The following is a 14,626-nucleotide window of genomic DNA, read 5'->3' on the forward strand; positions in this document are numbered from 1 at the left end:
TACAATTCCCATTATAACCATTACAAATTCTATGAGGGTTTCTATTGTTGTTGTTTTTTGCAGCTTTTACACAACTATCCATTTTCATGTATTAATAGAAATAAACATCATAAATTCTGACCAATCAGAATCTAGAACTCAACAATGCTGTGTTATGTTTGTTGTAGACACACTGTTGTGCGAAAAAGTTTGCATCCCCCATTGTTTCTGAAGTCAGAACATGGAAAACGTACATATATGTATTCCAATTTATGTATTAAACGTATATATATATATATATATATATATATATATATATATATATATATATATACATATATATATATATATATACACAAAAGGACTAAATGAAGGATTAATATTGTCATGACCTGTTCAATCGTCAGATCTGATTTTACAGAAGGCTGTGTATAACTCTGGCAGAGTTATAATACATTATGGGGACGCAAGATAAAAGAGAATATTTACATCCCATTCAGAAAGGGAAATGCAATTATTTTAACCGACTGTCTGATTTTTTTTTCATTATTTGTATCAACATCAAGTATTATAGTGATAAGAACATCGGTAAAACCTAACATACTAAATGTCATTATACACTCACTGTCCACTTTAATAGGAACACCTGCACATTTACGCAGTCATCCAATCAGCCAATCGTGTGGCAGCAGCACAATGCAATACAGATCTTCAGTTAATGTTCACATCAAAAATTAGAATTGGGAAAAGTGCGATCTCTGTGACTTTAAACTGACTTTGATGTTGTTGGTGCGAGATGGACTGGTTTTGAGTATTTCAGAAACTGCTGATCTCCTGGGATTTTCATAAACAGTAGTCTCTAGAATTTACACAGAAAGTTGCGGGGGAAAACATTGAGTGAGCTACAGATCTGTGGGTGGAAGCGTCTTGTTGATAAGAGAGATCAGAGGAAAATGGCCAGATTGGTATGACCTGCCAGGAAGGATACACAGTAGTAACTCATATAATCACTCTTTACAACTGTGATGAGCAGAAAAGCATCTCAGAAAGAACAACACATCAAACCTTTAGGTGGATGAGCTACAACAGCAGAAGTCCACATCAGGTTCCACTCCTATCAGCCAAGAACAGGAATCTGAGGCTATCATGAGTGTTTAAATTTCTTCTAAATTTAATTGCCTTTGATTTATTAATGGTTATTGACAGACACAACTTCACAGACAAGACCAATTATGACACAGGTCTCATAAATAATCTCACAATCTTATTATAACCTTACATGTTACTATTTGTAATGAATCACTAAATAAATGAAAAGGAAGAGTTGAAACAGGCATTAAAATGGTAGTTGTGTGTACCGGATTTTCAAAACAACACACATTAGACATCGATTTTCTAAGTTTGTTCATTTGTATTTTTCTTAAACCGGTGTAGATGAATTATTTACTTGGCTTTACTTCATTTGGCAGCGGACACAGAGACGTGTTTGATGTCTAAAGGAAAAGGTCTGTTGAGAAAAACAACCTTGTAATTGAATGGGAAGTCCATTTTTCACAAGCACTACAAGAACAGGAAGCTTAAGACATTAAGATGAAGCAGGGCAGTGAAAGAGTATCAGAACTCAGATGTACTGTATGTGTAACTGATCACTTAAACCAGCACATTAGGTCATTTCTTACTGTGATAATTTATTATCATTTATATAGTGTTGGATCTTCTACAAAACTGTCATATAAAACAACACAATTTTTCTGTTGGCATTATATTTTGGAGGCTCTGCTCAGTCCAGACCAGAGTAGAACTCTTTCTCCCTCCTGTGCTGCTGCACTGGCATGTCCCTTCTAGTGTCCTGTAGTCTATGCATGTCAATCTCCACCATAGCCACACGCACATCCGTCCCCCCACAGTCCGCCATGACCACGCCCCAAGGGTCCACTGCCAGGGTGTGGCCATACGATGAGCGCTTTGCATGATGAGCTCCAACCTGAGCAGCGGCCAGGACGTAACACTGAGTCTCAATGGCTCTGGCCCGCAGGAGAACCTGAATGAACCACAGAACCACAATGACAACTGAGCGTCATGTGCCAGCATGAGCAAAACTTATCTTCTAAATTATTCAAAATGTATTATTATTATTTATATTATTATTATTATTATTGCAGCTGGCAGGACTTAGCCATGATAACATAGTGATGATAACCAATGTTTACATTTCCCCATCTCTACACCATATCTCTCATGTCCTGAATACAAGCTTCAAATCAGATGCACAGTCTGTCTGGAAAAGCTGGTTTAGGTGATTTATATGATATATAATTCAGTTTTGCTGGGGGTTTTTTCCCTGACATATTTATTAATTTGAATACCAGTCTGCAGTTATTATTAATCCAATAATTAAAGACAAGAAAACACATGTACCAATAAATATTTAGATAAAATAATGTATTCAACTTATTAATATTGTCATTTTCCAAATGCTTCTGTGAGAATTTCGAGGACAAACTATTGTAAGGGATTGTATTATACTATCTCTGTTTTCTTAGGGCCATAGGTCTATTGAAAAAAAAAAAATAAATAAATAAAAATATATATATATATATATATATATATATATATATATATATATATATATATATATATATATATATATATATATATAAACCATTAGTTATTTTCCTATTGATTAAAAAGTGCAATATCATATTATTATTATTATTATCATCATTATTATTAGTAGTATAGGATTTAAACATCACAATTATTTTTTAAATAAAAAAAAAAGTAGAACATACAGTCATAAACTCTAAAGCACCATATATATTAAATAATAAAGAAAGAAAGAAAAAATATGAAAAATAGAAACAAACACAATTAAGCTTTTTATGACTTTTAAGCTGAAATTCTGTCCCTGCACTAACCTGAGTGTGGATTTATAAAGTGTTAAGTTCTCCACCCAGATTAAGCAAAAATGCAGAAAAAGCAACATAAAGTGTGTTAGTAAAGTGTTTGGCCACCACGAGTGACGCTTCCCTCTAAACAGAGAAACAAACCCAAGACAGGCCGGTAAAATTCTCCCACAGCATAACAGAGCAACCGGGTTTTTTCCTTTGATTTTACACCCGTCTGTAGGATCTTACCTCCCAGTGGGCGGTGCCTGTTGCCACGGTAAATGCTGATGGGTAAGTGAGGATCTCGGCCCCGTGCCTCTGAAGAGCCGAGGACATCTCGGGGAAGCGCAGGTCATAGCAGATCCCCAGTCCCACCTATACAGCCATTGAACAGACTCATAAAGCCACTTCTTAAAAAACACACACACACACACACACACACACACAGAAATAGAGGTGTCTTGTACCTTTCCGATGGGGGTCTGAACAGGTGGCACTAATCTCGCGCCGGGAATGGTGAAGGCGCTCTCTTTTAGTGACACGCCTTTACCTGTCAACTCTACATCAAACAGGTGACCTTTTCTGTACACAGACACAATTTCACCTGTGGGAAAATCACAGAGAGTTCACACCGAGTGTTCAGTTGACGTGCGTTGCTCAAATGAGATTTTGTTCATATTATGGTTTTATATTATATATATATATATATATATATATATATATATATATATATATATATAAAATATATATATATATATATATATATAAAGGATTGTTAAAAACGTGCGTAATTGTAGCATATATGGAAGGAGTCTCCAGTGCCAGTGCATTGTAACAAGTCAGTGGTAAAGCTATTCTTTGAAGATTTCCATCACAGGACTTTTTTTTTTTTAGGATGGAGGGTTTTGTGTTTCTTGATAACATGATAAGCGATCACACCACACTGTTACTGATTATTTTCCTATAACAGCGTGAGTCAAGTGTTTTATTACTTACAGCTTATGCAAGTAATGATGCTATAATGCAATTTTATAATGCAAAACAAATAGAACTCAAACACAAGGTTTTATGTCGTTATTACCCTAGTATTTTACTAGGGTAAAGGTTTATTCGGGTTTTTGTACATCGATCAGTGACACCTTTCTATCATAACATTTACCATCCTTTATTTACGTTATCCTTTATCTATAGGAGATAAGTGGTGGTGTGGTACCTTGGCTGTTAATGATGACATGGCTGTTGTAGATGCGTCTGTCGTTCTCCCAGTCGTGCCCTCTTTCATGGAAACCTCCCAGAGACAGCCACACTTTCAGCTTCCTTACAGAGACAGAGGCAGTAAATCTTACAGCTTCATCATGAAAATGAATTGACCTTCTATACAGCTATAAAACATGCAGCAATAAGGTGGTCCAACTCTGCACTTTATTAAAAGACCATCAAAATTAAACACACACACACACACAATATATATATATATATATATATATATATATATATATATATATATATATATATATATATATATATATATATATATAGTGCTCCACAGCTACCCTCTTTTACTTTTTTAAATATTACTATTATGTAATAAAAGGTCTTTTTAAAATAAACTAATGCATAATGTCATTTTCTTTAAATTCTGACCTCAAAATAATCTCTTGCGTTCTGAAATTGGGGTCATTGCGTGTCATTGTGCTCCATGCCTGGTTGTTAGTACACCAGTGGTTTCTTTCTTTTTCAGGACATTCCCAATTGTTGTATTGGCTATGACCAATGCTTGTGCAGTGGCTCCGATTGATTTTGCCTCTTTTCTCAGTTTCAAAATGGCTTGCTTTTCTCCCATAGACAGCTCTATGGTCTTCATGTTGGTTTATACTTTTTTAACGACAAATGCAGCCTTCACAGGCGAAACCTAGAGCTCAAACCAGGTGTAGACATTCAGCGTGCGTTCCAATATTTTTGATCACTTGCAAAAACGGGTGGGCTCAAACAAAAGGTGTCATGTTTTAAGTTGTTTAACACGTCTAGATGTAAATATGAGGAAATGAAAGCTGAAATTCTGATCTATCGTCTCACATTCATCTTTTGATCTCAAACCAAAATGTCTTCAGTGTATAGCACAAACAATAGAATTGACCTTGTTGTTCCAATACTTTTGGAGGGAACTGTATTGTTGTTCTTAAAACGGATGGTATTGTGAACCGTCATTACAGTATGTAGTGGTTGGTTTGTGAAGCTTTGCATATTATCCATCACCGTGTGCAGTTTTGTTTTCGCTGTCCTGTTCCTAGTAGCACTGTGGGGAGTGTGAGCATGCAAATACGTAGTGCATACACTACGATCTGTAATAATAATCCTCCACCACTGCCTTCAGTACGTACTTCAGTAACAACTAACGTTTAGTAACGTTTAGCATGACCCAGACACCTGGCTAACTGAGAATATCTGGTGATGATGTCACCCTGCAGGCTTTCAGACAGCTGCAGCGTCTCCTCTCGACTGGAGCCGAGGTAATCAAAACCCTCAGGGAGGAAGATCATGCTCGCGCCACCATCCTTGGCCTGCTCGATCAAACGCTTGCATGTAGTGAAGTTTGCCTCCTTGTCAGGGGTGGCCGTCATCTGACACACAGCTGCCACAGGATGTGATGAGGTCATTCTGGAAATAATGTGTTGTGTGAGAGAGAGGTTGTTTTGGTTTAAATTCGATAACTGGTTCATAGCTGATGACCACAATGTGGTCATCCGGATGTGTGCAAGCATTTTAGTGGTTATAAATAGACATGTATGAAACTAGCATCCACAGTACCAACCGTGACACAAGAAATTGGTAATAAAGGCTGCAGCATGGTTATTACCTGAATGTGGAGTTTTAGTAAAATATGTGCAGGGTTATACGTGCAGTTTTTAAAGTGTTTAAATGTTACTAGATCAATAATATACACAGGATTTAAAGATACCTTAGAACAGCTATAATGGGGACAAAGAGGAAAAGAAAGAGTCTTGAGCATTATTTTTTGCAGATGTTACAGTGTCAGATATTCATCTGGCTAATGAAATGAACTTTATTGCTCTATTGCCCCCTAATGGAAGACATTTCCTCGATCTTTCGATTCAATCCAGAAAAAAAATAAAGCACACAACCCAAATTTATTTGGCTTATTTATTTCACTGTTGATAAGTCTGACACCCCGGATGTAGACTAATCTGTACTGACCACTATATCTTGCAACATTAAAGGAAAAATCCACCTTGAACAACTTACACATTAATCTTTAAGCAACAAGATCTTCAGAGGCATCCAAGATGTTTGCTGATAACGAGCTGCTACTGTAGAGCACTGGATAATGGTTATAGGTTATATATTTTTATATATCATCTGGATATCGATGTTGGATATATATCCAAATACTGGTATCCTTAAAAACTAAACCTAAAAACTAATTAAAATAAATGATATACAACGATCAGCCATAACATTAAAAAAAACCTGCCTAATATTTTGTAGGTCCCCTTTGTGCCGCCAAAACAGCTCTGACCCATCAACTCATGGACTCCACAAGATCTCTGCAGGTGTGCTGTGGTATCTGGCACCAAGACGTTCCTTTAAGTCCTGTAAATTGCGGCCTCCGTAGATCGGACTAGTCCGACCAGAACATCCCACAGATTATCGATCGGATTGAGATGTGGGGAATTTGGAGGCCAAGTCAACATTTTGAACTCTTGTCGTGTTCCTCAAACCATTCCTGAACAATTTTTGAAGTGTATCAGGGCGCATTATCCTGCTGAAAGAGGACAATGACATTAAGGAACTGTCCCCGGTTGTCCTTAATTGGACCACTTTTGGTAGGTACTAACCACTGCATATCAGGACACCCCACAAGACCAGCAGTTTTGGAGATGCTCTGACCCAGTCGTCTAGCCATCACATGAACCTTGCCAAAGTCGCTCGGATCCTTACACTTGCCCATTTTATCCAGCTTCCATCACATCAACTTTGAGAACTGTCTGTTCACTTGCTTCCTAATAAAAATATCCCACCCCTTCACTTCACCTGTCAGTGGTTTTAATGTTATGGCTGGTCAGTGTGTGCTCCAGCGTGCTGTATTAAAGCCGTGTCTTACCTGTGTTGACTTCTCACTGCCTCCAACCTCCAGAGAAAACGGTACTTTGGGGAAAGCAGCACCTGCTTCCACAGACTCTGAGAGAAAAGCATGGACTCCTAGTGAACCGGATGTTTTCAGAAACGTCCTGTTCCTTGTCGTACTTTGAGCTTCTTGCTCCAGCACATTAATGAACTACTACCATCTGAACTTGACCCTGGCGAACAGTATAAAACCTTCACAGCATAAAACCTTCACAGCACGAGTCTGATCATATCACTTTTTTAAAACAGATTTTCATTATTCTATTCGGCATAAACTTTACCCACCCCCTGTGCGATAAATATATTATTTTGCACACATAATATTCAAATATTGCCCATGGATATGTCTTTTATTTTAAACAGGCGTTTAGAGTGGACAGCCCCCTGAAGGCGATGTAGAGGTCCTCAGGGCTACAGAGCTTCATTTCAACATGGCGGCGAACAGCAATAGCGGCACGGGGAGTAAAAGCAGTGGAGGGAAGCAGTCTGGCCCTTCTGCCGAGCAGGTACATTTCAGTTGGGGCTCCATGTGCAACATACGGGATTATTTTATCTTTATATACCATGAGACGATGTGTGTGAGGAATTAAACTCGGATTATTGCAGTGCACAGTAAGCTAACCTGTTAGCACCGAGAGGCGTGTGTGTGTTAGTGCTGCTATTGACTGGCTCCATAGCAAACGGCTCCTTATACGGTTTATAGTGCACTACATAGGGTGTGGTGCGAACCGTTATTTCGTTCCCTATATAGTGCACTTAGGAAGGGAATGTGAAGGCATTTTCCCCCCCTGCAGTTTAACGTTTCCAAGCAGCATTTAGGGTGGAGCTGAAAATATACATTGGTCCTGAATCGTGTGCTAGCGTCTAGGTTGTAGCAATACAATGGTTTAAATAACAACATTATAATAATATTATTAAATTAAGAAGAGTCCATGTGTAGTGTGCAAGGGTTAAATACAAAGAAACTACAGTGTCAGTTGAGTGGTCAGGACCCGGATGCTATTTCTGCCAATAGTGTGGTCTGATTTATGACCACATCAGGACATGTGATTTAACCTTATTTAATGATGAGATTATCAGTGATCCAGTTCTGAAATGTTTAAAGTCGGTTTTATTTATAACGCATAATGCGTTTAGTAGTAGTCATGAAGCATCTTTACAGAAATCTGAATGTAGATTTGTATTTAGATCCCTAATGACCAAGCCAGAGGAGACAGTGGCAAAGAAAAAACTCCCTGAGACCTCATGAGGAAGAAACGTTGAAAGGAACCGCACTGAAAAAGATCCTCTCGTCTGGGTGTCTCTGGATTGTAGGATTATAAATCATCACTCACTCTCCGACAGTTGTGTGTTATAACATCAGGGAGCAGAGAGTATGTTGAAAGGTTGTATGAGCATCATAGTCTGTATAATTACAGCAGCAGTTCTTACACGTACACGTCTACAGTACCAAGGTAAAATTATCCACTGACAAAAGGGTGACGCTTCGGTGTAAACTGTTTTTTGACTACTGGAAATCTTGTGGGAATGACCGAAAACAGCAGAGTCGCAAGGTTCAGTCAGGAAGGTCTGGGGGTGAGAGGAGCCACAGGGGGTGATGTGTCCGGATCAGGCACTGACATCGCGGCAGGACTACATGCACAGCTCTGCAGAGAGAAAGAGAGAGAGAACAGATTATTGTGTATGTTCTGATCCTACACTGGTTTGAAATGGTGTACGATGTCTGAAAGTGTAAGCGAGGGTATCGTAACTAAAAAGTTGAACCAGAGGTTAACATGGGCATGAAGGCACACCGGGATATGACGTGCCCTACCACTCCACTTTTAAAGGGATGGTGGGTTTTTATAAAGATAAGGACTGGGTGTTGTATTAATTTTACACACGAAAAATATGGATGGACATGTGTATACAAGATATGTATGTTGAAATGACATTAAGCCAAATGGGATGGTTTACTTAGATTTATATCATTTGTTAATTAAATTTGACTAGTGTTAAGCGAGTGGCTTCCCCTTGATTTTTTTCCCCTCCAACCACGGCTCACGAGAACACCACAAGTACGATTTTCATTAGACAAAAGATCTAATCTCACACTGGGGGAACGCTGCACGATCAGATTATGAGGACACATTTAATGCAGTGCCAATCAATACTGCTATTTTTCCCCCCACAGAAAAGTGCAATGCAAGTCCTTGTCAATCAGACATCAGTTTCTGGATGAATTTTTTATTTGTTTAGTCATTTTAACAGCACAAAATGATCATTTTAAATATTTTAATAACAGTATGATTACTAGTATTCAAAAATATGCCAAAAGAGCAGTGTGTGTTTTTTTTTTTCCCTCACAACAGATAAGTCAATGGACATATGAATGAGTGAGTGTTGTGTAGTTGTTATTAACTCTTCGATATTAACGGTCATCCTGGAAGCCCCGCCCATTTCCCACTTTTCTAATATTGGTCACTTGTCTTGTCAACTCAGTGTTGTTTTTTTTTTCCTCTATGAGGGACATTAGACAAGGGATATGTCAAATTATTGTGTTGAAAATGTACTGTCTTATGTGTCTTTCTTGTCCGGTTAGTGATCCAGTGTTACATTCCAGAATCAGTCTTGATACAGTTACTAAATATTAGATTGGTGCATCCTTAGGTGTTTCTAAAAAATAAAATAAAAAAGTATATTGGTAAGTGTTATTGTTGTAAACCTTGAATTCAGTAAAGCAGCTTAACGAACCCTTTGTTAGAGTCTTGTAGGCATTAGAGTGATGTGTGTGTTTTGATGGCAGGTTGTGGCAACGTTCCAGAGGATGCGGCAGGAGCAGCGCAGTATGGCCTCCAAAGCTGCTGAACTGGATATGGAGATCAACGAACACAGGTTTTCTTTTAATTTCGCCTGCTTTATTCATTATCCAGCGTATAATACGATCAAACGCGTACTGTTCCATTCCGCTGGACTTTATGGGTGAAGTTAAAATCAATAAAATATAAATGTTCAGTGTATGAGTTGAGCCTGAAATCATGGTTTTATTACCGTGCAGCCACAGTGAAACGATTAAAGTGTTCGATTACAGAAACCGATTTTAAACAAGTTGGTAAAAGGATCACTATTATAGTTTTATTAAAATAGTGAATTTTTTTTTTTAGTCTGATTTCCTTCAAATGTTTCTTCTTTAAAGAATAACACGCACTACCTGCAGAAATGTTTGAACACACCAGATTGAATATATACTTTTCAAGGCTTATGGTTGAAATTTGTTTTAGTGAAGGTAATGCCTGTGTATAAATATTAATATGAATATATTTTAAATAAATAGCTTTTGCTTAATTAAATTGTTCCCCCCAAACAAAGTTATATTTTAGAATTTAGGAGAAGCAGTGAGGATCTCAGCCTGACCGGTAGTGCGCTTAAATAAAAGTTTAATCCTGTAGCATGTTTTAAGAGATAAGGATACAGGATAAGGGAAGAAATGTTATGATGTCACGCTTGTATGAGAGTCGTGTGTGATTGATGTGATGGTTAATCTGAGTCTCTTTCTTTAGCCTGGTCATCGACACGCTGAAGGAAGTCGACCCCTCGCGGAAGTGCTATCGTTTAGTTGGAGGTGTTTTGGTCGAGAGGACTGTAAAAGAAGTGCTGCCTGCGCTGGAAAACAATAAAGAACAGGTACATGACATGCTGGGAGCCAGTCTGTCTCCACACTGGCTCTTTTGTGTGTCTTGAATGTGAGGATTATAATTGGATAGGGACTGTCTTAGAGTGAAACTGCAGGTCTAAATACACTAGATGCTACAGTGATACGGAAAACCCTCCTGAAAACGACACTCTTCTGCTTTTTCACCTAATGTTGTGGTCAGAGCAAATCATGAAATAAGTCAACTCACTGAAAGGATGCAGGATGTGACAGACATGGTTACTTTCATGTTGTGCTGATTTTATCTAGTTGAAATTAATGAATTAATTAAAAGTAATTGTGGGCTCGTTGAGGTGCTGAATAGTAATATTTAGCGATCACACCAGACTTTTGCTTGGCAGTTTTCTTCCTATTGCTTGGTACACTTAAAAATAAATAAATAAAAATCAGCTAGCTAGAACCATGCGATCCACTCAACATTGCCACATGATCACGTGGTCATCATGCTAGCCAAAAAAAGTTTGGCTGATATTTGTAGATTTGAGCATCAGTACAGTGTTAAAATAGTCTTTACAATTTTCTTATTCACATGAAAGGAAAATCGAAAGTCAACTGACTAACAGTGAATAGCTTCCTCTGCAGCTTTGTAACAGTTGTATAAAGTAAAGCTTATAAATTGCTTATAAATCTGAGCATTTTACAGTTAAATTCCAGCTCACCCAATTTTAGCCTGTTAACAGCGTCAGTACCTCTACTCTTCAAGCCACAAAGCGACAGCAAAACTCCTCCCATTACATTGCATCATAATGCACATGGGCCAGGACAAAACGCGTCCGAAACGGTGATCATCAAATATGTTTGGACTGGAAATGAAAAAGGAAAAAGGACAAAGTTAGGTGTAATGTTATGAACTGATTTTCATATTAACATGTGATGTTATGTTATATGATCTACATATTAACAGGTCGTTCAACTTAACAGAAATGCCTTTGATTACAAATGTAAATGAATGTAGCTAAAAATTTTTTTATCAGGTTATGGCTACAACCAGGCATAAACAGTGGATGGTTTTGCAAACGGCCGGGTGTAAACGGGGACGCGGTGGGCGTTTCTGTAAACGGGGATGCGGTGGGCGTTTCTGTGAACGGCCGGGTGTAAACGGGGACGCGGTGGGCGTTTCTGTAAACGGGGACGCGGTGGGCGTTTCTGTAAACGGGGACGCGGTGGGCGTTTCTGTAAACGGGGACGCGGTGGGCGTTTCTGTAAACGGCCGGGTGTGAACGGGGACGCGGTGGGCGTTTCTGTAAACGGCCGGGTGTGAACGGGGACGCGGTGGGCGTTTCTGTAAACGGCCGGGTGTGAACGGGGACGCGGTGGGCGTTTCTGTAAACGGCCGGGTGTGAACGGGGACGCGGTGGGCGTTTCTGTAAACGGCCGGGTGTGAACGGGGACGCGGTGGGCGTTTCTGTAAACGGCCGGGTGTGAACGGGGACGCGGTGGGCGTTTCTGTAAACGGCCGGGTGTGAACGGGGACGCGGTGGGCGTTTCTGTAAACGGCCGGGTGTGAACGGGGACGCGGTGGGCGTTTCTGTAAACGGCCGGGTGTGAACGGGGACGCGGTGGGCGTTTCTGTAAACGGGGACGCGGTGGGCGTTTCTGTAAACGGCCGGGTGTGAACCGGGACGCAGTGGGCGTTTCTGTGAACGGCCGGGTGTGAACCGGGACGCGGTGGGCGTTTCTGTGAACGGCCGGGTGTGAACCGGGACGCGGTGGGCGTTTCTGTAAACGGCCGGGTGTGAACCGGGACGCGGTGGGCGTTTCTGTGAACGGCCGGGTGTGAACGGGGACGCGGTGGGCGTTTCTGTAAACGGCCGGGTGTGAACGGGGACGCGGTGGGCGTTTCTGTAAACGGGGACGCGGTGGGCGTTTCTGTAAACGGCCGGGTGTGAACCGGGACGCAGTGGGCGTTTCTGTGAACGGCCGGGTGTGAACCGGGACGCGGTGGGCGTTTCTGTGAACGGCCGGGTGTGAACGGGGACGCGGTGGGCGTTTCTGTGAACGGCCGGGTGTGAACGGGGACGCGGTGGGCGTTTCTGTGAACGGCCGGGTGTGAACGGGGACGCGGTGGGCGTTTCTGTGAACGGCCGGGTGTGAACGGGGACGCGGTGGGCGTTTCTGTAAACGGCCGGGTGTGAACGGGGACGCGGTGGGCGTTTCTGTAAACGGCCGGGTGTGAACGGGGACGCGGTGGGCGTTTCTGTAAACGGGGACGTGGTGGGCGTTTCTGTAAACGGCCGGGTGTGAACCGGGACGCGGTGGGCATTTCTGTGAATGGCCGGGTGTGAACGGGGACGCGGTGGGCGTTTCTGTGAACGGGGACGCGGTGGGCGTTTCTGTGAACGGCCGGGTGTGAACAGGGTCATTCATAGTGCACAGTTTTTAAACTGACCTTTTCCCTTTCTTTTCTGACAGATATCAAAGTTAGTTGTGTCACTCAACACACAAATGCAGACGAAAGGGCGGGAGCTGACGGAGTACCGTGAACGTTACAACATCCGCCTGGTGGGCGAAGACGACAAACAGGGCAAAGGCAACGCGGCTCAGGCCAAAGAAAGTGAAGAAGGAGGATCTAAAAGCGGAGCTGGAGTTTTGGTTTCTTAGTCAATTTAGCTGTTCACATCGACCTGTAATTCATTGTTTAGGGTGTGAGAGCCTGAATATTGTGAAGATCACAATTTTACATGTGAATTTTGTATATTCATAATATTCAGACGGTCTCTAATCTCTCCGGAGTTACACCCTAGGACGCAGAACAGCACAGCTGATGGGAATATTCTCGCAGTTATACAGTAGTGACCGTAACATTATGGGTTTATTTTGAGTGCAGCCGTGACCTTTAATCCCTAAACACTTGCTCGTTCTCTTGCCCCCTCTCCCTATCTCTCGCCCCCCCCTCTCTCTCCCCCTCCTCTTTAAATGTTTTGTGTAGGATAATGTAAATTACAGAATATACACAGCTCCGTGTCCTACACATCACAACGCATACTGAACAACTGATTTTGCCTTTCACATCATAATGAATGTTATATGCTACGAATCTTAGACATTTCATATGTTTAGGTGGTTAAAAGGCTCAGACACTTTTACTTAGCTAATTAATATCATTGATTTTGAAATTGGAGCACAGTCCTACCTGACATGTTAAACCTGTTTTGAAGAAGATATTTTTTTTATGTTTGTCTTGTTTGTTTTGGTTAATGAATTAAAATTAAAATGCCATCTTGAACATTTTCCCTAAATGTGTATATTCTCATTTTCATTCTCAAGTTTGATGGTTATCACGTGAAGATTTGACTAGATTTTATTGTCGTTCCTCTATATAGCTGGTATACGTTGGAACGAACTGGTGTTTCTCCAGGATCATGATTCACAGGGTTACATAAAGTGCAAATGCACAGCAGTGTGAGGAGTACAGGACAATAAATACAGTCCTGAATCTCTGCATGGATTCATGTAGTGTCAGGTCCCAAATAAAATACTGCACGACTTTGTTTTCTTTCAATGATACTGAAGATAGTTATAGCATTTACATATACCCAATGCTGTAACATTAAAAACACTGACTGGTGAAGTGAATAACACTGATTACCTTGTTACAGTGGTACCGGTCAAGGGGTGGGATATATTATGCAGCAAGTGAAGGGTCAGTTCTTGAAGCTGATATGTTGGAAGCAGGAAAAATGGGCTCAATTTTCTTTTGGGTAGGGTAAGGATCTCAATGTCTTTGACAAGGGCCAAATTGTGATTACTAGACAATTGGGTCAGAGCATCTCAAAACGGCAGGTTTTGTGGGGTGTTCCCGGTATGTAGTGATTAGTACCTACCAAAAGTGGTCCGAGGAAGGGCAACCTGTGAACTGGGAACAGGGTCGTGGGTGCACAGTGCTTGCTGATGCGCGTTGGGAGCAAGGGCTAGCCCGTCT

At 40.7% G+C, this 14,626-nt stretch overlaps 2 protein-coding genes across 2 annotated transcripts; one reads left to right on the plus strand and one right to left on the minus strand.

The window, feature by feature from the left end:
• Positions 1–1,647: 1,647 nt before the first annotated feature.
• On the minus strand, positions 1,648–7,355 carry nit1 (nitrilase 1). Its single transcript, XM_017472995.3, has 6 exons — positions 6,991–7,355; positions 5,295–5,525; positions 4,081–4,184; positions 3,335–3,471; positions 3,117–3,242; positions 1,648–2,020 (listed from the first exon to the last, which is right to left on the minus strand). Exons 1-6 carry the CDS (start codon positions 7,080–7,082, stop codon positions 1,760–1,762), a joined length of 951 nt encoding a protein of 316 aa, XP_017328484.1. The 5' UTR covers positions 7,083–7,355; the 3' UTR covers positions 1,648–1,759.
• Positions 7,356–7,373: 18 nt separating this feature from the next.
• pfdn2 (prefoldin subunit 2) lies at positions 7,374–13,943 on the plus strand. Its single transcript, XM_017472996.3, has 4 exons — positions 7,374–7,519; positions 9,799–9,887; positions 10,553–10,676; positions 13,117–13,943. Exons 1-4 carry the CDS (start codon positions 7,445–7,447, stop codon positions 13,303–13,305), a joined length of 477 nt encoding a protein of 158 aa, XP_017328485.1. The 5' UTR covers positions 7,374–7,444; the 3' UTR covers positions 13,306–13,943.
• The last annotated feature ends 683 nt before the right edge of the window (positions 13,944–14,626 follow it).

This window comes from Ictalurus punctatus, chromosome 7, assembly GCF_001660625.3.
Source record: "Ictalurus punctatus breed USDA103 chromosome 7, Coco_2.0, whole genome shotgun sequence".
Lineage (NCBI taxonomy): Eukaryota > Metazoa > Chordata > Actinopteri > Siluriformes > Ictaluridae > Ictalurus > Ictalurus punctatus.